The sequence below is a fragment of the Stegostoma tigrinum genome, unplaced genomic scaffold, assembly GCF_030684315.1.
Source record: "Stegostoma tigrinum isolate sSteTig4 unplaced genomic scaffold, sSteTig4.hap1 scaffold_115, whole genome shotgun sequence".
NCBI classification, from domain to species: domain Eukaryota; kingdom Metazoa; phylum Chordata; class Chondrichthyes; order Orectolobiformes; family Stegostomatidae; genus Stegostoma; species Stegostoma tigrinum.
The window spans coordinates 892208-914534 of NW_026728065.1; the positions used below are offsets into that span (position 1 = coordinate 892208).

A 22327-nucleotide genomic window follows, 5' to 3' on the forward strand; every position below is an offset into this window, starting at 1 on the left:
TTCATCTCATTGGGTTTAATTTTTTTGGTTTTCTGTACTGTGTCAAAGATGAGATCAATACATTGGTGAGAAATTATCTTGGTTTGGAGATTCAAAGTCACTATAGTCCCAGATGGGACCACAGGGCTGCTCTCACAGTCAAGAGAGATATCTGGAGGTGGTTTAAATTGAAGGTTACCACACCTCCGATGAGGAGACAGGTTGAGAAGGAGACTCCTTCATTGTAACTTCAGACAGTGTAGTATCCCATGCTGTTGGTATCATTCTGAATTACAAACCAGCCAACTGAGCTAACTGGCTCCCAGGCAAAATATAGAATCAGTTTGGGTAGAGATAAGGAGCAGCAAAGGAAAGAAGTCACGGCTGTGACAGTTTCAGATTCATAGATCCCCTGACAGAAGATACAGTCCAGGATAGCAGAGAGGCTATAGACCAAGAAGTAATGGGATCTTGTCAGAAAGATGTTACAATAAACTGTGAATTCAATTGGCACAGGTAGTCTGGAAGATTCTTTTTTATTCACGGGATGTGGATGTTGCTGGCTAAGCCCAATTACCCTGGAGAAGGTGGTGGTGAGCTGCCTTCTTGAATAACTGCAGTCCTTAGAGCAGTGCTGTTCAGAAAGAAGCTCCAGAATCTTAACTCAATGACTATTAATGAACAGTGATATCGTTCCGAGTCAGGATAGTGTGTGTGGCTTGGAGGGAAACTTGCATGGGGCACTAATTATACATTACTGATGATAGAACAGATGTTGAAGGTGGTGGGTGGGGTACCAATCCAACAGGCTGCTTTGTCCATATGGTTCAAGCTTCCTGAGTGTTGACGGAGCTGCACCAGTCCTGACCAGTGGAGATTACGTTCCTGACTTGGGCTTGATAGATGGTGGACAGGCTTTGTGTAGACAGGGGGCTCATTATTCACTGCAGAATTCTTAACCTCTGACCTGCTCTTGTCGTCACAATAATTATAAGTTTGGTCCAATTCAGTTTCTGGAAACCTGATAAGCCTCAGCATATTGGCAGTAAAGGAGTGTAAGTCATGGGGTAATGGTTAGATTCTCCTTAATGGTGACGTTCATTGCCCGTAAGTTGCACAGCACAACTACCACTTGCTTCTCATCACTTATGTTCCGTGGACATGGACTACTTCAGCATCTGAGGAGCTATGAGTGGTGCTGAACATGGCACAATCAACTGAGAACATCCCCACGTACGACCTTCTGACGGAGGGATGGCATTTGATCAAATAGTTGAAGATGGTTGAGCTCAGGGCACAAATTTACGTAACCCCCGCAGTGATGCTTTGGAGTTGGGGCAACTGACTTCCAACAACCACAACCACTTCCTTTATGGTAAGGTTCCAGCCAGCAGAGGGTTTTTCACCTGATTCTTACTGACTGCAGCTTTGCGACGGCTCCTTGATGTCATATTTGGTTGAATGGCACCTTGATGTTAAGAGCAGTTATCTACCCCTCAGCATATATTCACAGAATGCATTTGGAGTCTTAAAACTGTACCACTGGAACCAAGCAGGGATTAAGATATTTTAGACCTGATAGTATGTTTTGAGATACAACTCATCAATAGTATAGGATTCTCTGGGTAAGAATGATCAGGATGTGGTAGAATTTTACATCAAGGTCGAGGTTGAGAATTCGGTCTGAAACTGTTTAATATCTTAAACTTTCATTGAAGATAATTCAGGAGTATAAAGGCAGAGTTGAACTGGGAAAATAGTTTAAAAGGTAAGACCATAGAGAAACAATGGCAGATGTTTCAGGGGATATTTCATAACTCTGAACAAAAATATTGTCAATTTAGAATGAAAGGATGTACAGCTAGAATGCACCATGGTGCCATCTGTTGCTATCTAAGAAAGTTAAAGATAGTATAAATTGAAAGAAAGATTGGAAAATTGTGGAACTGGAAATATTTCAGATGTGAACAAAAGATGACCAAAGTAATAATGAGGGAGACATTAATATAAATACAGTAAAGGCTTCCACAAGTGTATCAAAAGGAAAAGAGTAAAGACAGTGAATAATGGCTCATGAGAGGGTGAGACTGGGGAATTCATGATGGGAAATGAGGGTAATGGCACAAGCTTTGAACCAATATTTTCCATCTGATTTCACAGTAGAAAACATACAAAAAATATCAATGGGCGAAAAGTAGGGAGCGAAAGGGAGAAGGAAATCCTCAAGGAAACATTGAGGAAAACTGAGAAGATGAAGTTAACAGGTTCCCTGGGACCTAAAGACTTGGATCCCAGGTATGCAAAGAGTCCAACCCCACATCGTACCATCAGAGCTTTATTTCTTTTAATAATACTCCATAAACTTCAACCCCTAATTACTAGCTCCCATATTTATACAACCAACTCACACTCAATTCATCCTCAATTAATACAGACATAAAACCTGTTCCCTCACTTCGTTAGTTCTCAGGCATCCCTTCAGACTAAATTAGATGATAACATGGAGGATTATAAGAGTTGACTGCAGAGATGAGATTAAATTAGGTTCCCTACAGTGTGGAAACAGGTCCGACAGCCCAACAAGTCCACATCGCCCCTTGCAGCATCCCACCCCACCCCTATAACCCAAACACCACTGAACACGATGGGCAATTCAGCATGGCCGATCCACCTAGCCTGCACATCTTTGGACTGCGGGAGGAAATTGGAGCACATGGAGCAAACCCATGCAGACACAGGGAGAATGTGCAAACTCCGCACAGACAGTTACCCAAGGCTGGAGTCGAACCCGGGCCCTGGCGCTGTGAGGCTGAAGAGCTAACCACTGAGTCACCGTGCTGCCCAAATGGATGTATTGGCTGTAATCTTTTCTAGATTGTGGAAAGATCCCAGCAGAATGCAGCGAAGTACGAATTTACTTCGTCTAAAGTTTGTCATTGGGAAATTGCTAGAATTTATTATTGAGAAGGCAGCAGCAAACCATTTAGATCATATTCAGGCAGATTTGATAAGTTAAGTGAAAAGGATAAATTTTAAAATATGGTGAATCCATTTGAGTTTCTACTTCAAGGAATTCTAATTCTTCAACAAACCGGGTCGTTGAAGCGAAATTAGCAGATGTCGTTAATTTGGATTTCCAAAAGGCGTACATGAAGCACAAAAATTTAGCTTCTATGCACAGCATGTATTTTAGAAGGCACGTGAGGTGCAAATCTTTATTTCAAGGAGGGAAGGAGTGAAAATCTTTCCACACAAGACATTGGTGACGCCACTCAAGGAGCACAGTGTACAGTTTTGGTCTATTAAGCGAGGATATGCTTACAACAGCAGTTCTCAGAACGTTCATGATGTTAATTCCAGGGGTAAAAAGGGTTATTTTGTGCAGAGTGAACTGGACAATGTTCAGGCTCAGCTGGTAACATGCTGGGTCAAAATCCAAAATTCCCTCCCTAATGGCATTGTATCTACCAACAGCAAATGTACTTTCAGCAGTTCAAGAAGGAAACTAACTGCTACCTTCTCAAGGGCAACGAGGGACAGTTGTGCTTCAGACCTCAAATGCCCGTTCTCATTTAGAAAATAATCTACGCCTCCAATTTTCCTACCAAAGCACATAACCTCACAGTGTCCCACACAGTCTCTGTCTGCCACTTCTTTGCCCAGTCTCCGAGCCTATGCAAGTCCTTCTTCAACTTCCTCACTGCTATCTGTCCCTCCATCTGTCACTGTGTCGACTGTAAACTCAGCAACAATGTCTCAGTTGCTTCGTACATATCATTAAGGTATTACGTGAACTGTTGCGGTCCCAACACTGATCCCTGCAGGACTCCACTAGTCACCAGCTGCCATCCTGTAAAAGACCCCTTTATCTACACTCTCTGCCTTCTGACAGTCAGCCAATGCTCTATCTATGGCAGTACCTTGCTAAAACACTATGGGCTCTCATCTTATTTGGTACCTTCTCAACAGCGTTCTGGAAATCCAAACAAATCACATTCACTGGCTTCCTTTTGTCTAACTTGCTCACTTTCTACTCAAAGAATTCTAACAGATTTGTCAAGTATAACTTCCCCTCGATGAAGCTGTGCTGATTCAGCCCGATTTTGTCATGTACTTCCAAGGTCTCTGCAATCTCATCCTTAATAATGGACTCTAAAATCTTACCAATGATTGAGGTCAGGATAACTGGCCTATAATTTCCCTTCTTCTGCCTCTCTCTTTTCATAAACAGGGGTGTTGCTTTAGCCATTTTCCAAATCCCTGAGATCCTCCCTATCTCCAGTGATTCCTGAAAGATCACCACTAATGCCTCAACAATTTCCTCAGCTATCTCCTTCAGAACTCTGCAGTACAGTCCATCTGGTCCAGGGGTGATTGGTCCACCTTCAGACTTTTCTGCTTCCCGAGCACCTTTTCCTTAGTTATGGCTATGAAATTCACCACTGCCCCTAACTCTCAAAGTTCTAGTATGCGATGGGTGTTTTCCACCATGAAGACTGATACAAAGTACCTGTTCAGTTCCTCTTCCATTTCTTCATTCCTCATACTGATTCTTCAGCCTCCTTTTCCAGTGATCTACTGCTACTTTTTAATGTCAGTTGCAATACTGGTCGAAGACGATATCACAGCTGTACTGAAGGAGGGCCCCATGGAGGGCTCAAGCATTGAGGCAATATGGGTAGAACTCAGAAATAGGAAGGATGCAGTAACAATGCTGGGGCTGTACTACAGGCCTCCCAACAGCGAGCGTGAGATAGAGGTACAAATATGTAAACAGATAATGGAAAGGTGTAGGAGAAACAGGGTGGTGGTGATGGGAGATTTTAATTTTCCCAACATTGACTGGGATTCACTTAGTGTTAGGGGTCAAGATGGAGCAGGATTTGTAAGGTGTGTCCAGGAGGGTTTTCAAGAGCAGTGTGTATGTAGTCCAACTCGGGAAGGGGCCATACTGGACCTGGTGCTGGGGAATGAACCCAGCCAGATGGTTGAAATTACAGCAGGGAGTGACTTTGGAAATAGCGACCACAATTCCCTAAGTTTTACAATACTCATCGACAAGGATGGCAGTGGTCCTAAAGGAAGAGTTCTAAACTGGGGGAAGGCCAACTATACCAAGATTTGGCAGCATCTGGGGAATTTAGATTGGGAGAAACTGTTTGAAGGTAAATCCACATTTGATATGTGGGAGGCTTTTAAAGAGAGTTTGATTAGCGTGCAGGACATGTTCCTGTGAAAATGAGGAACAGAAAAGGCAAGATGAGGGAACCATGGGTGACAGATGAAATTGTGAGACTAGCCAAGAGGAAAAAGGAAGCATAGATTAGGTCCAGGCGACTGAAGAGAGATGAATCTTTGGAAGAACACGGGGAATTTCGAGCGCATCTGAAACGAGGGATGAAGAGGGCTAAGAGAAGACATGAGATATTGCTGGCAAACATGGTTAAGGAAAATCCCAAAGCCTTTTATTCATATATAAGGAGCAAGAGGGTAACTAGAGGAAGGATTGGCCCACTTAAGGACAAAGAAGCAACGTTATGCACTGAGTCAGAGAAAATGGGTGACATTCTTAACAGAGATAATGGGAACTGCAGATGCTGGAGAATTCCAAGATAATACAATGTGAGGCTGGATGAACATAGCAGGCCAAGCAGCATCTCAGGAGCACAAAAGCTCCTGAGATGCTGCTTGGCCTGCTGTGTTCATCCAGCCTCACATTGTATTATCTTGACATTCTTAACAAATACTTTGCATCGGTATTCATCAAGGGGAGGGACATGACAGATGGTGATGTGAGGGATAGATGTTTGCTTACTCCAGGTCAAGTTGACACAAGGAAGGATGAAGTGTTGGGTCTCCAAAAAGGCATTAAGGTGGGGATCTATACCAGGTTATTGAGGGAAGCGAGACAGGAAATAGCCGGGGCCTTAACAGATATCTTTGCAGCATCCTTAGACACGGGTGAGGTCCCGGAGGATTGGAGACTTGCTCATGTTGTCGCCTTGTTTAAGAAGGTTAGCAAGGATAACCCAGGTAATCATTGACCAGTGAGCCTGACGTCAGTGGTCAGGAAGCTACTGGAGAAGATACTGAGGGATAGGATCTGTTCCCATTTGGAAGCAAATCAGCTTGTCAGTGATAGGCAACATGGTTTTGTGCAGGGAAGGTCATGTCTAACCAACTTAATAGAATTCTTTGACGACGTGACAAAGTTGATTGAAAGGGAAAGGCTGTAGATGTCATTTACATGGACTTCAGTAAGGTGTTTGATAAGGTTCCCCATGGCAGGCTGATGGAGAAAGTGAAGTCGCATGGGGTCCAGGGTGTGCTCGCTCGATGGATAAAAAAAAAATGGGCTCGGCAACAGGAGACAGAGAGTAGCGGTAGTAAGGAGTTTCTCAAATTGGAGACCTGTGACCAGTGGTGTTCCACAAGGTTCTGTGCTGGGACCACTGTTGTTTGTGATATACGTAAATGATTTGGAGGAAGGTGTAGGTGGTCTGATCAGCAAGTTTGCAGATGACACTAAGATTGGTAGAGCAGCAGATAGTGAGGGGGACTGTCAGAGATTACAGCAGAATATAGATAGACTGCAGAGTGTGGCAGATAAATGGCAGATGGAGTTCGATCCGGGCAAATGTGAGGTGATGCATTTTGGAAGATCTAATTCAAGGGCGAACTATACAGTAAATGGTAAAGTCCTAGGGAAAATTGATGAACAGAGAGACCTGGGTGTTCAGGTCCATTGTTCCCTGGAGGTGGCAAGCCAGGTGAAGAGGGTGGTCAAGAAGGCATACGGCATGCTTTCCTTCATCGGACGGGGTACCGAGTACAAGAGTTGGCAGGTCATGTACTGTTGTATAAGACTTTGGTTCAGCCACATTTAGAGTACTGTGTACGTTACCAAAAGGACGTGGACGCTTTGGGCAGGGTGCAGCGGAGGTTCACCAGGATGTTGCCTGGTATGGAGGGTGCTAGCTATGAAGAGAGGTTGAGTAGATTAGGATTATTTTCATGAGAAAGATGGAGATTGGGGGTACCTGATTGAGGTCTACAAAATCATGAGGGGAGAGACAGGGTGGATAGCAAGAAGCTTATTCCCCAGAGTGGGGGACTCAATTACTAGGGGTCATGAGTTCAGAGTGAGAGGAGGAAAGTTTAAGGGAGATAGGCGTGGAAAGTTCTATACACAGAGGGTGGTGGGTGCCTGGAACGCGGTGCCAGCGGAGCTGGTAGACGCAGACACATTAGCGTCTTTTCAGATATATCTGGACAGATACCTGCAACAGGTATGAGATTGTTGCTCCCTGTACGGTTGAGGAAAAGGACTGTGGACAGGATGAGCCAGCTGACCATGGCACCGTGGCGCACAAGGTCATTCAAGAGGGGGGGAGCAAAAAGACAGGTAGTTGTTATCAGGGATTCTATAATTAGAGGGACAGATAGTATCCTGTGCAAGCTGCATCGGGCGTCCCTCACGGTGTGTTGCCTGCCCGGTGCCAGGGTGCGAGACATCTCCGACCGGGTTGAAAGGATATTGGAGCAGGAGGGGGAAGATCCGGTTGTTGTGGTCCACGTTGGGACTAACATCATAGGCAAAGCTCGGGTAGAGGTCCTGCTCAGGGATTATGAAACACGAGGAAAGAAATTGAAGTACAGGTCCTCAAGGGTCATAATCTCTGGATTACTGCCCGAGCCACGTGCCAATTGGCATAGGGAAAAGAAAGTTAGGGAAGTAAACATGTGGCGAAGGAATTGGTGTGGGAAAGAGGGATTCCATTTCATGGGGCATTGGCATCAGTTTTGGAACCGGGGGGGATCTGTACCATCGGGACAGTCTCCACCTGAACCGATCTGGAACCAGTGTTCTAGCAAAAAAGATGAATGGGGTGGTCAGTCAGACTTTAAACTCGTGAGTCGGGGGGAAGGGAAAGTGAAAGAGACAGGGAGTATGGAGTTAAATGGAAAGATAAGCAACAGGATAGCATGTGTACAGGAGGATTTAAGCTCGAGGCAGACTAGGAATACAGCAAAAAGGAAGGATAACTTAAGGCATCTTGGCATGTCCAACCTCTCTCATATTGATAAGAAAGCTTGCATTAAGACACTTCATCTAAATGCTCTTAGCATTCGCAACAAAGTAGATGAATTAACAGCACAAATCCTCTTGAATGATTATGATGTGGTAGGCAGCACAGAGACATGGTTGCAGGGAGCTCAGGACTGGCAGTTAAACATCCAAGGATTCACAACATATCGAAAAGAGAGGGAGGTGGGCAGAGCGGGTGGGGTTCCCTTGTTCGTTAAGAATGGAATGAGATCTACGGCACTAAATGACATAGGGTCAGAAGATGTGGAGTCTATGTGGGTGGAATTGAGGAACCACAAAGGCAAAAAAAACTATAATGGGAGTTATGTACACACCTCCTAACAGTGATCAGGATGAGGGGCGCAAGATGCACCAAGAAATAAATAGGGCACGTCAGAAAGGCAAGGTCACGGTGATCATGGGGGACTTCAACATGCAGGTGGATTGGGTGAATAATGTTGCTGGTGGATCCAAAGAAAAAGAGTTCATGGAATGTTTGCAGGATGGCTTTTTGGAACAGCTTGTGATGGAGCCCAGAAGGGAACAGGCTATTCTGGACTTGGTGCTATGCACTGAGCCAGACTTTATAAAAGATCTTAAAGTAAGGGAACACTTAGGAGGCAGTGATCATAATATGGGAGAGTTCGGTCTGCAGTTTGAAAGAGAGAAGGCAAAATCGGATGGAATGGTATTCCAGTTAAATAAAGGTAATTACAGGGGCATGAGAGGGGAATTGACGAAGATCGACTGGAAGCAGAGCCTAGCGGGGAAGACAGTAGACCAACAATGGCAGGAGTTTATACGTGTTACTGAGGACAGAGTACAGAGGTTCATGCCAAAGAAAACAAAGATTATCTGGGGTGGGATTAGACAGCCATGGCTGACAAAGGAAGTCAGGAAATATATCAAAGTAAAAGAGACAGCCTATAAAGTGGCCAAGAGCACTGGGAAATCAGAAGATTGGGAAGGCTACTAAAACAGACAGAGGATAACAAAGAGAGCAACAAGGAAGGAGAAGATCATTTTGAAGGTAGGCTAGCTAGTAATATTAGAAATGATAGTCAAAGCTTCATTCAATACACAAGAAACAAATGAGAGGCCAAAGTAGATATTGGGCCGCTCCAAATTGATGCTGGAAGGCTAGTAATGGGAGATCAGGGAATAGCTGAAGAACTCAATAAGTACTTTGCGTCAGTCTTCACAGTGGAAGACATGAGTAGTATGCCAACAATTAGGGAGAGTCAGGGGGCAGAGTTGAGTACGGTAGGCATTTCAAAAGAGAAAGTGCTAGAAAACCTAAAGGGTCTAAAAATTGATAAATCTCCTGGCCCCGATGGGCTACATCCTAGAGTTCTGTGGGAGGTGGCTGAGGAAATCGCGGAGGCCTTTTATCCCAACTCTCTGCCTTCTGTCAGACAGCCAGTCCTCAATCCAAGCCAGTAGCTCACCTTGAACACCATGGGCCCTCACCTTGCTCAGCAGCGTCCTGTGAGGCACTGTATCAAAGGCCTTTTGGAAGTCTAGATAGATAACATCTACTGGGATTCCCTGGTTTAACATACTTGTTACCTCTTCAAAGAATTCTAATAGGCACGACGTCCCCTGACTAAATCCATGCTGACTTGTTTTAATCTGACCCTGCACTTCCAGGAATTTAGAAATCTCATCCTTGACAATGGATTCTAGAATTTTACCAACTACTGAGGTTAGGCTAATCGGCCTGTAATTTTCCATCTTTTGCCTTGATCCTTTCTTAACCAACACCCAATGTGTTCGGAAAAACACTGTGTTACTTTAATGATCCAGTCCTTTGGTGATAAATGCCAGAGTTCCATCTGCCTTTCTTATGCTATGCTCTTCCTGCATACCCACTTTCAGCTACAAAGACAGCCAGACAACTCTGCACTGACACACTTTGAACCTTCCCTCCATTTAAATAAAAATTCGCCCTTTTTTTCATGGACAAAATAGGCAAGCCTTGTGCTTATGCACATTAACCACCTGCCAGATTCTGGTCCATTCTCCTCGCCTGTCAATATTCAGCTGTCTCTGTTTTATTTCACATCACAGGCTGTTTTCCCATCTCTTTCAGAATCATCCACGCATTCTGTTATGTTACATTTTGTCTCTGCTTACATATCATTTGTATACGTTACAAATAGTTCAGGTCAGAGACCTGAACCCCGCAGCAACCCACCAGTAACAATTCACCATCCAGGCAAAGACTCATTTATCCTGACACTCAGCTTTCTGTCAGTTAGCCAGCCCTTTATTCAAACCAATATTCTACCCTTAATCCCCTTGGATCTAACCTTCTGGTTCACTTTTTTATGCAGCAACTGGTCAAATTCTTTCTGGAAATCTCGATATGCCACATCCCTCGGATCCCTGTAGAAGATCCTCAATTCTGCCACCTCATCAGCTCCTGACTTCATTACAGCTTTTGTTCAAACATGGTCAAAAGAGTTGAATTCCCGAGGTGAGCTAAGGATGGCTACATTTGACCGAGTGTGGCATCAAAGAGCGCTCGCATAACTGGAGCTGGTGGGAATCCAGCAGAAACTCACCACTGGTTGGAATAATATCTGTACAGAGGACGATATTTTTTCATTCTTGAATCGGAAAGAGGTAATTGCTGGTTAGACCAGCTTTTATTGCCCATCCCAAATTGCCCAACTGATATTTGGAGTTCCATGTAGGCCACAGCAGGCCACGCAGTTTCCTTCCCTAAAGAACATAAGTGAATCAGATGGGGTTTTCCGACAATTGGCAATGGATTTACGATCATCATTAGACGCTTAATTCCAGATTTTCATTGAATTTAAATTCCATTATGTGCCATGGTGGAATTTGAACCAGGTCCTCAGAACATTACCTGAGTGTTTGGATTAATAGTCTAGTCATAATACCATTAGGTCATCGCCTCTCATGATTGGCATTTTGGTTGTTAGAGGTCACCTGCAGGAGGTCCTGAGGGTACAGTCCGAAGCCTAACCATCTTCAGCTGATTTATCCCATCATCTCTCCATCATAAGCTCAGAAGTGGGGATGTTCACCAGGGATAGCAGAATATTCAGCATCATTCACCACTCCTCAGATACTGAATCTGTCCATGTCCAAATGCAACAAGGCCAGAACGATGTCTCGGCTTGGGCTGGTAATTGGCAAGTCGCATTTATACTGCACAAATACCAGGTAATGACCATCTCCAGGAAGAGAAAATCCATAAATTGTCCCTTGACATTCAAAGGTGTCACCATCACTGAATTGTCCGCTATCAAAATCCCGGGTTTTACCACTGAACAGAAATTCAACTGGACTTCCTATTTAAATGCAGTGGCTACTAGAGCAGGCCCAAAGCTCCGATTACTGCATCAAGTGACTCACCTCCTGATTCCCCAAGCCTGTCCACCAGCTACATGGAACAAGTCAGAAGAATGGTGGAATAATCCCCACTTGCCTAGATGGGTGCAGCTGCGAAAGCACTCAAGAAGTTCGACACCATCCAGGAAAAAGCAGCCTCCTCCCTGCAGTGCTCAATAGCAGCAGTGTGCACCATCTATGAGATGCACTGAGAAATCTGCAAAAGATCCTGAGACAGGACTTTCCAAACCTATGACAAATTTCATCTACAAGGGCAAGCGTAACAGATATATGGGAACAGCACCACCTACAACACCCTGTCTAAGCCACTCACCATCTCAACTTGGAAATATATTGCTGTTCTTTCACTACCACTGGGTCAAAGTCCTGGAAATTCTCCCCTGACTGACTGAGTCTACCTACAGCACATGGGCTACATTGATTCACCAATTACAAGGGTAACTAAGGATGGGAAGTAAATGCTGGCCCAGTTAGCGATGCCAATGGCCCAGAAACAAATAACAATTAAGTATCACCTATCTCCTCCTAATTCCAGTTTCTCATGCAGCACCATTCTGATTATTCTATAAAACCTGGTCTTTCTGTGGCAATGCTCAAAGCTACACACAGTACTCATTTGTGATCAAATCACATTCTGCACAATATTAAGAGCCATCACTGGCTGATGAGTATGATTGCCCAGCTTGGAAATTCCATATCACAGGTCATGAGCTCTGTGCGGGTTGATTAGCCTCAACTAGAGCCACATATCTGACCACATGTTTAGGAGGTCTTTCAGTGTGATGGAAGTGGTCTTGGCCTTGAGAACACCAGCATTCCTTTCTCCAGTTCCTTTCCCACACTTCAACTTCTTGTCTGGTGCTGTTGAAGAATTATGTGCCTTCATACAGGAGATTCACCAAGTTGGTTTCTTCTGAATGGGGATATCCCATACTTTGACCTCGATGTAGTATTTCTTGAAGGAACATTTCAAGGTCTTTGAAATGCTTCCTTTTACTTCTTGATCAGATGCCTTCCTTGAGTTGGCAAAAATTTACTTTGGTAGTCATAACTTAGGCATCCAAAGTACATGGCCAGCCCAATGGGGTTTGTTTCAAATCATCATGGCATCAATGCTGATGCTAGGAGGTTTTTCCTCCTAGCTGATGTGGAGAATCCATGACAAAACTGTGCTGAAAGGGTCTTGAAGTGGCAGCTCTATGTTATCCAGGTTTCACAGTCATATAGAAGAGGCTGAACGATGCATGCCTTGAACTCAAGGATCTTGCGATCAGCACAGATGTCACAATTGTGCATTCTCATCCTCTGGAGTCCAAAGGTGCCACTCGCAGATTGGACGTAATGTTAGAATCTCTGTATCGATGTCAGCCTTAAAAGAGAGAGAGCGTCCCATCTAAGGGAAATGTTCTACATTTGGGAGGATTTCTCTATTAATTTTGATGAAAAGATGGGCCACAACTTGACAGACTGGTAAAGGATTTGAGTCATCTTGAGGTTCGAACACAGAACATAACAGCGCAGTACAGGCCCTTTCGGCCTTGATGTTGTGAAACCAACCTGAAGCCCATCAAAACTACACTATTCCATTATCATCCATATGTTTATCCAACGACCATTTAAATGCCCTTCAAGTTGGCAAGTCTACTACTGTTGCAGGCAGGGCATTCCATGCCGTTACTACTCTCTGAGTAAAGAACCTACCTCTGGCTTCTGTCCTATATCTATCACCCCTCAATTTAAAGCTATGCCCCACCGTGTCAAACATGGCCATCCGAGCCAAACGACTCTCACTGTCCACCCTATCTCATGCTCTGATCATCTTGTATGGTTCTATTAAGTCGCCTCTTAATCTTCTTCTCTCGAACGAAAACAGCCTCAAGTCCCTCAGCCTTTCCTCATAACGCCTTCCCTCCATACCAGGCAACATCCTGGTAAATCTCCTCTGCACCCTTTCCAACGCTTCCACATCCTTCCTATGATGCGGCGACCAGAACTGTACGTAATACTCCGAGTGCGGCTGCACCAGAGTTTTGTACAGCTGCAACATGCCCTCATGGCTCCGAAACTCAATCCCTCTACCAATGAAGCCTAACACACGGTATGCCTTCCTAACAACCCCATCAACCTGGGTGGCAAATTTAAGGTTGAGGCTAATTCTTCAGTATACTTCTGCAAAGGCCTTAAGGGAGATTTGAAGACTTCTGCGAGCGGAAATGACGTTGTGAACCACATACTGAAGCTCCATAAGCGAGGTCAGTGTCATTTTCTTCGGTGATTTTAACTGGTTGAGGTGAAAAGGTTTTCCATCCATCCTGTCCAGGCCACTGAGAAGCTTGTTCTTGATGAGATTAAGAATGGTGGTGACAAAGCTGGAGAAAAGAGTGGGCGTGAGCCTCAACTTGACCTCAAAGAGCTTCTGCACAACATTGTATTTCTGGTATTGAAGCCTGATTTAAGCTGTTGGCCTTTTATCATTTTAGCAAACTACTTCAACTTTGAGGGCAGATTGTATTTAAATGGTTAAATCCCTAAGTTTCCACAGATCGGAATAATTCTATCAAGTGGAACAATGTATTACTCACTGAAGTGCAGTACTCCACCATTGGGTAATGTAACTTGTGCCCCTTGGATGTGCGTCCCGAAAAGAAACAGCTTCGGCAGATGTCATAATTTAAGTGTTTGAGGCTGCGGCACCTATTAAGGAAGAACAAGAAGTAAGAGAAATGTTCATTTTTGTTTGGATATTTTTAACCATCCAAGGAATGCAAGTTAAGTAGTTAAATTATGTATTTTTTTTATTTTGAAGAAACGGCAAAATTGTGTGGGGAGAAGCAAATGCTAGGTCAGTCGAGGAAAACTGTCCCAACTCCCCCAGTCAATTTTCATAATGGGATATCCCATCCCTGGAATTATTTAAATTGCTTCTGCGCTGCAACGTTCCCATAGTATGGAAGGTTTTCATCTGCCACGGTGGCATAAACCTATTTAGAAGTAACCTTGCCAGAATCTTCCTGGAAAAGGTAAATCTGACGAGCAGCGATTGTAACATGTGAAGCTGTAAAGGCAACACTGAAGGAGGAGGACACACATTTTCAGCTCAGACAGCAGAAGGGAAGTACTCCAGGGAAAGAGAAGAAATAGCGAAGAAATAAACTGCAATAATGGCTGAGTCACAGTGGTATAGTGGCAATATCATTGAGCGAAATGCTCTGGAGAATGTAGGTTCATGTTCCAACACTGTAGCTGGTCAAATTTACATTTCATTAAAAAATACTCAGAACTAAAAGTTATTTCCAGCAACACTATCATGAAACTATCAACAAATGTTGGTAAAAACCCATCCGATTCACTCATGTCCTTTCGGGGAGTATTCGATCATCCTTACACCACTACATGTGGCTGCAGAGCCACAGCAATGTAGGTAGCTCTGAACCACCCTCCCAGCCATCCACTCAGTTCAACGGCAATTAGTGAAGGACAACAAATGATAACTTCACCAGTGATAGCCAAATCCCTTGCAAGAATGGAAAATGTTCTCATGAAATGGAAGGACTTGATCAATGTAGTGTGAAATTATCAACAGATGAATGGATAGAACTGCATACAGAATGTAGGTCATCAATACGATGAGATGGTGCAAAACAGAGGATATTGCCTTCAGGATTCCTGTCAATGAAGCCAAACTCTGAGACTCAGCAAGCACTCAAATGTGTGAGCAGAAACTAAATAGCCATGAAAACCAACATAAAAGTACAAACAGCAGGCTCTTAAAATTTTTGGAGATATGCAAGGCAATATTAAATTATGCACTGAAGTGGTTAAGTTCAGTTAATCCTCTTGTAAATAGCACTGCGAACAGGAAACTCACTGTCAATTACAGATGAGTCCAGAATTTTCAAGGCAATAGATAAAGTGAAGCAGAATACCAGTTTCCGTGAGGAACAAACATAATTTGGAAGTTAAAGGGATGAAAGGAATTACTTTTCTGAACAACATTCGGAAGAAACACAGACAGACGGTTGATTGAGAAGATGAAACATGAGAAGATGGTAAGGAAAGAAATAGATTTGGAAGCAACAGTGTGGTAGAATTGTGAAAGTTCACTGGCCTCACGCAACATCAGGAACCAATACATTTGATCTTTAGAGAACAGAATGTCAGAGAAGGGGGGCTCTCTTCCCAAATGGTCAAGCTTACAAAATGTAGGAAAAAGGCTGCCTTCCTCTTGGTGCTTCTCACTGGATGAACACGCGAGCAAAGTTGTGCTTTTTGGTTGCGGACCTATTGGTGGTTGGTTCATTCATATCAGGCAGATTCTCCAACAGCGGGTGAAGGTGTGGTCACAGTCTTCACTCAGGGCAACTGAATCTATTCCTCTTCTTTGTTCTTTCATGCAAGTTTTGTGTTTGGATTCCTGATTGCGGCTACAAAATCTCCTATCTGTCCCTCGAACTGTCAAGTCTGCGATCACTCACGTCCTGTTTACCTCACCCTTTTCCGCCGTGTCCCAGAGCCAATTACACTTTACTTTAAAGTAATTTTAAGTCCAAATCACAGTAAAAGGAAGCCATTTGGTCCATCATGTTTGAACTAGATCTCCAAATACATATCACAAATTAGTGCCTTTTCCTTAACCTGCACATTATTTCTCTTTAATTAATCAACTAGTGCTTTCTTGCATCTTTTACTGAAACTGCCTCCTCTTGGTAATGCATTCTATAGACTGTGATAAAGCTATTTCTTACACTGCAGTTACTTCTTTAGTCAATCACTTCAAACCTCTGCATCTTATTCTCAATTCTGTCACAAGTAGCAAAGTCTTCCCCTCGTCTACTCTGACCAGACCTCAAATGATTTTGCAAGATTCAAAATAATCTCTTCTAAGTCTCAGCATCTTCGAGGAAAGCTGTCCCAATTCCTCTAATCAATTTTCATAATGAGATATCTCAACCCTGGAATCGTTATTGTAAATTGGTCCTGCTCTGTCTCTCTCCAACATTTTCACAAAGTTCCCTTCGCACGGAAGGTTTTCATTTGCCATGGTGGTATAAACCTATTCAGAAGTAACCTTGCCAGAATCTTCCCAGCAATGCAAAGGCTGGTGATCTCATGGTTCTTTGAGCAATCTGACATTTCTCCTTCAGTTTTGTGCAAGATATGGCATCTTAAAGATTCTGTGAAATCCTGCCCTGTTCCTCATAGTCCATGAAAAGCTAACAGATCTTGGCCTTCAGAGTTAGGCCACCATTCCTCAAGCTTCAGATGGAATTCAATTGACTCCGGGTCGTTGTTGCTCTTGATTTAGTTACGGCAGTCATAGTTTCATCCACAGTTGGGCTCTCACTCCAGTTCTTCTCAGACAGAGAGTTGTTTGATCAGATCAATGGCAGTAACACGCACCTTCTCCAAGATGGCCAATCTTAGAAATGTAGGAGAATAGTTAACCAAAAAGGTTCAATTTACCCCTTAGAAATCCTGTCCAAATCTGCAATTTAATTTACTAGTTGTGGACAAGAAGTTTTATCGATCATTTAGCAACAACACAGCAATCACTTTCATAGGATGCACACACACTGATTACAGGACTAATAAAAAGGCCTTTCTGTAAATTCCCAATAATTGCAAATTACAGAACCAACCGGAAGTCGAGTCACAATCCGTTCTGAGCCACAGTGTCTGTGATCAATGCAACTGCGAACAAAATACCAAAAGCATGCAGCACTCACCTCTCACAAAAAATTAAGGTAAAGAAGTTGATACTTAATTTGTCCTAATTACTTCTCTGGTCCATGAATTTGTTCGGGTTTTGTGATGATCTCAGTTGTGTTGTTGACTGATGGAGTTTCTAATAGAACATCTAAAGTAAAAGCTTTCTTTAAAAACTAACTCCCTCTAACTTTCTGCTGGTTTGCACATCTCACCTGAAACCTACGAGTGGGTACTCTTTGCAGATGTTACACTTAGCCTGATGTTTTGCAGTTTCAGCAGCTGCCACACGGTGTCGAACAGGCAGCCACACCATGGACTGAGGCTCCAATCTCATCCACTCTACAAAGTGTTTAACATCAATCTCTGGTTTGTTCTGGCCCTAGAAGAAAATAAAAGATCAGCTGCATGATTAATTATGTCAAGTTTACATCCGCTATCCTCAGACATATCTAATACACTATCATTGGGGTTTCTGACATTGTTTTTATTAAATTAATGATTAAAAACATTGACTATTTATAAACATGATAGCCTTGGATTAGTGGTGGTACATGTTGGCCTCTGGAACTAATTCAAACCGAAAATGAGCACAAAATTCATACTGGCAAGTAGACCCGCTTGACCTTCTGAAGTGGCGCAGAGCACACTTACATGTTGGAAGCAACTGCGGACACTTGGTTCAATGTTGCTGCCTCCAAATGAAGGTACCTCACCCAGCTGCCGAGGGATCTGGACTGCATTGTGAAGCAAAAGGCTCAGGCTTTGTTGGTCACATAATTCTGTGGGTTCAGCTCCTTGTTTGAAGAGGTCTGCAAAAGTTATCCATAAGTAAAAGCTTGATATTCCGAAACTTAAGGGAGGTAGTTAAGAGTTCAATACATCCAATATATCTTCCTCAATTGCCTTGCTTTGTAAATTATCTTAAAACATTATTTTATGATCTTGATTGGCTATTTGCAAACAACTGTGGAAACAAAAACTTCTGTTTCTTGGCACCAATGGACAATGTATGTTGTATGATTCTCCAAGGAAGTCATTTCTTTCTTGATTGTAAATCTCAAACCTCTCTAATATCTCCTCGTTCTTTTCACAGAGATAATCTTTGTGTGGACCTGGAAAACATGGGCACCGTCCTCAATGAATACTTTGTGTCAATCTTTACAATGGAAAAGGACACTGCAAGTATTGATATCAGGGCAGAGGACCTAGGAACATCAGAAGTTTAGACATCGGAAGATGCAGCTGGTTCAGCAAATTTAAAAGTGGATACATCTACAGGCCGAACTGAAATGTATACCAGCGAGCAAGGGAAGTGAGGGAGGAGATATTTGGGCCCCTGTCAGCAATTTTCAAACCCTTGTCAATCACACGTGAAGTCATGAAGGACGATGAACATTGTCCTACGATGAACAAATGGAGAGAGGAACAGACCAGGAAATTAAAGGCCAGTCAGAATAATGTCAGCACTGGAGAAGCTATAAAGAGGCATTCTTAGGGGTAGAATGTACTTGCATGAACTAATCAGGGATAGTCAGTATGGATTTGTTAAGGTGAGGTCACGTTTCAGAAATTTGATCCTTTTTTGAGGAGATGTTGGAGTGTTGATGAGCTTATGCATTCGATGTGGACTTAGTAAAGCCCCCCTTGGCAGACTGATCAAGAAAGCAACAGTCAACGGGATCAAAGGCAAAGAGGCACGCTGGAGCCAAAACTGGCTGAGGCAGAGAGCACAGGGTGATTGATGGTAGAGGGATATCTATTTGACAGGATGTTTGCTTTGAGTGGGGTTGTGCAGGGCTTGCCACAAGGACCCTTGAAATTTGTCAACGAGATTCATCATTTTGGCTTAAACACAGTGTGTATGACCGTGTTGCTAGCGAATGACTAATTTAGTGAGGAGGATATCGACGGAATGGTCATGTAAATAACAGCCATGGGATCAAGGCAAAGTGGTACACTGGACCCAAAATTGGTTGACAGACAGAAAGAATAAACTTCAGGAGGAGATCAGCACACTGGTCAGCTGGACACAGCAATTGGAACTCAACCAGGAAAAGTGTGAGCTGACGAACTCGGGAGGGCTAACAAGGCAAGGGATCACACTATGAAGGGTGTGATCCTGGACATTACTGAAAAAACCAAGATGCTGCCTGGGCTGGGGGTTCTCATGGAATCATAGAGTACAGAAGAGGTCCTACGGCCCACTAAGGCTGTACCTCTAAAAACACACTGCGACATATACTAGTCCCATTTTTACACACTAGACCATTCTCAAAAATATTATGCCATTACAAGTGCTCATCCAAGTACTTTTCAAAGGGTGTGAGGTTTCCTGTTTCAACTTCCCTCCCAGGCAATGCATTCCAGACCTTTGCCACACTCTGGATGAAAACGATTTTCCTCAAACCTCCGCTAAATTTCCCGTGTTTCTCTTTAACATTATGCCCTACCGTTATTGATGATTTAACTAAGGGGAACAATGCTTTCTACTCAACCTATCTTTACCTCTCATAATCTTAAATGCCTCTATCAGGACCTCCACTCAACCCCGAAAACTTCTCTGCTTCACAGAAAATAATCTGAATTTTTCCAGCCTTTCTTCACAGCTAAAATGCTCCAACATATGCAACATCCTTTTCATTCCCTCCAGTGCAATCACATCCTTCCTGATGGGTGGTGACCAAAATGCCACACACAACTCCAGCTGTGGCCTAACCAAACTTTTAAACAGCACAAAGTGACCTCCCCACTCTTACCATCTGATAAAGGGAGATGTCCCATATGTCTTTGTAACAACCCTTACTAGCCTGACCTGACCCCTTCAGGAATTTATGAACTAGCACCCTAGGATCCCTTTTCTCCTCTCAGCTTCCCAGTGTCCTGCTATGCATTAGATTTAGACTTAGGTTTTATTATCACACATATTCAATACAGGGTACAGGAGTGCAATGCCACCTCAGACGGTGCCATCTCAGGTACAAAGTACCTCGGTACGAAATTTCAGTTGCAAATGTAGAAAATTTATCCATCCTTCTTTACTCAGTCGCAGGGGAGTGGAACGCAAAGCCGGAGAGGGTAGTGGAGTCGGCCTCATTAGGGGCATTTAATCGGCCATTAGACAAGTACATGGATGACAGTATAAGGTAGTGGTGGAGGTGAGACAGACCTTGGGATGAGGGTAATAGTTCGGGACAACATCGTGGGCTGAAGGGCCTGTACTGAGCTGTACCGTTCCATGCTCTATGTTATAAAAATAATTGAATACGTTAAAAAGTTCAGCACTACAGTCTTCTTAGTATAACAGTAGAAAAATAAAAACAAAAGTTTAAAAAGTCAAACATTACAGTCCTTTCTTAAGCCACGAGTTTTCAGACACTCTGACCGAGGCTTCCCCCATGACGGTTCGTATTCCCCTGCGCTGGGCTAAGGCCCGCCCATCCTTGCCGGTGGACTTCACTGCTGACTGCCGTTGCTGACCTCCATCGGGCACGACAGGCTTTGCCACATTAAGTACTCTCTTATCTTAATCCTTCTTCAGGCAAAATCAATCTGCCACTGACCTGCCCATCTGACCGATGCCAAGATTGAAGCAGACAAGGGGAACTGGTAAAGATGTTTAAGATTTTGAAGGGCATAGAAAGGATAACTGGAAGCTGCTTTTTCCATTCGTAGACATGTCAATACACAGGGGGCATAGATTGAAGTTCACAGGTAGAAAGCTAAGAGGGGAGTTGAGGAGAACCTATTTTCCCAGTGTGGTGGGAGTCCTGAGCTCACTGACTGAAAGTGTGGCTGATTCAGAAAGTGTCTGAATATTTAAGTATTTAGATATTCACTTGTGTTGCCGTAGGCTCCAGGGCTATGAGCCAAAGTGAGTTCGATGCAGACAGATCTTTGTTGAGCAGTGCAGGAACTACGGACCGCATGGCCTCCTCCTGTGCAAAAAACATCCATGAGACTATAATTACACAGCTTTTCTTTGAGGCATTTCTCCACTTGACTGATTCTTTGTAAATGCAAGGCCGATAAAATAAATCCTTTTCTTAAAAGCTTCCATCTCACTGAGAAAGCTTCAGGCCAATTTGATAATCTGCTCTCAAAAATCTGCTCATGTTTTGATAGTTATGACAAATTCTACTATCAGGGCTGACACAATCCACAACATTCTAAATCAATCAATAATATTCCAGAAAGATGATCATTTGCCTATCCGACCAATTTTAACTGTTGCTTTAAAAAATAGAGAAATAAATCTGGATCTGTCAAAAACTAATCAGTTCTTCCTTGGACCATACCCGTACGTACCAGCTTTCAATGAAATATGCCCATTAGTTTGTGAGATACATTGCTGACCAACAGAACAACAAATGGGCAAAAACATTACCTCACATTCAGTGTTATCACTTCTGCAAGTGAGCAGTAGAGTCATACAGCACTTCCAAATCTTTTTCCCAGTGCGAATGATGAAAACATTATTGGTCACAAAAACAGCCGCTAAGGTTAGTGCCTTTGAGAAACAATAGCATCATACATATGTAGCGCATCATTTATCTTGCAGGAATGCACTGTGCACATTCTGCACAGACCAAGTTATGACTTAACACTCATGTGGCAGTGACTAAATACAGAAATATACCAATACAGCAAACCTTTTGTTAAACAGCACCTGCGGTACCAGGAATGAGCTGAATAATCAAAAATTCCAGTTGATCAATAGGTCCACACACGCAAAAAACACACACTCAATAATAGGTACATAACGCATGGGATATACACATTGTATCAGTGATAATGGGAACTGCAGATGCTGGAGAATCCAAGATAATAAAATCTGAGGCTGGATGAACACAGCAGGCCCAGCAGCATCTCAGGAGAACAAAAGCTGACGTTTCGGGCCTAGACCCTTCATCAGATGAAGGGTCTAGGCCCGAAACGTCAGTTTTTGTGCTCCTGAGATGCTGCTGGGCCTGCTGTGTTCATCCAGCCTCACATTTTATTATCTGGGATATACACATCACTGTTCTCCCTCATTTACAGCATACATGACTTCAGTAATGAGGCAACTTTGCCTCAATTAAAACTTACTGGCAGAGTGCCTTTTCACTTGCATCCTCACCATACATCACAAGATGATGAGAATACAGTAAACATCTGGTGTATAATTTT

General features: G+C 43.3%; 1 protein-coding gene across 2 annotated transcripts in view; it reads right to left on the minus strand.

Moving 5' to 3' along the window:
- LOC132207630 (utrophin-like) overlaps nt 1–22327 on the minus strand; it is a 123349-nt gene that overhangs the window by 7199 nt on the left and 93823 nt on the right. For both annotated transcript variants that reach the window (XM_059643573.1, XM_059643574.1), the window contains 3 exons: nt 17813–17970; nt 17374–17540; nt 14035–14146 (listed from right to left, as the gene is read on the minus strand). In XM_059643573.1, the coding sequence (XP_059499556.1) occupies nt 14035–14146; nt 17374–17540; nt 17813–17970 (437 nt within the window). The remainder of the gene's footprint in view (nt 1–14034; nt 14147–17373; nt 17541–17812; nt 17971–22327) is intronic.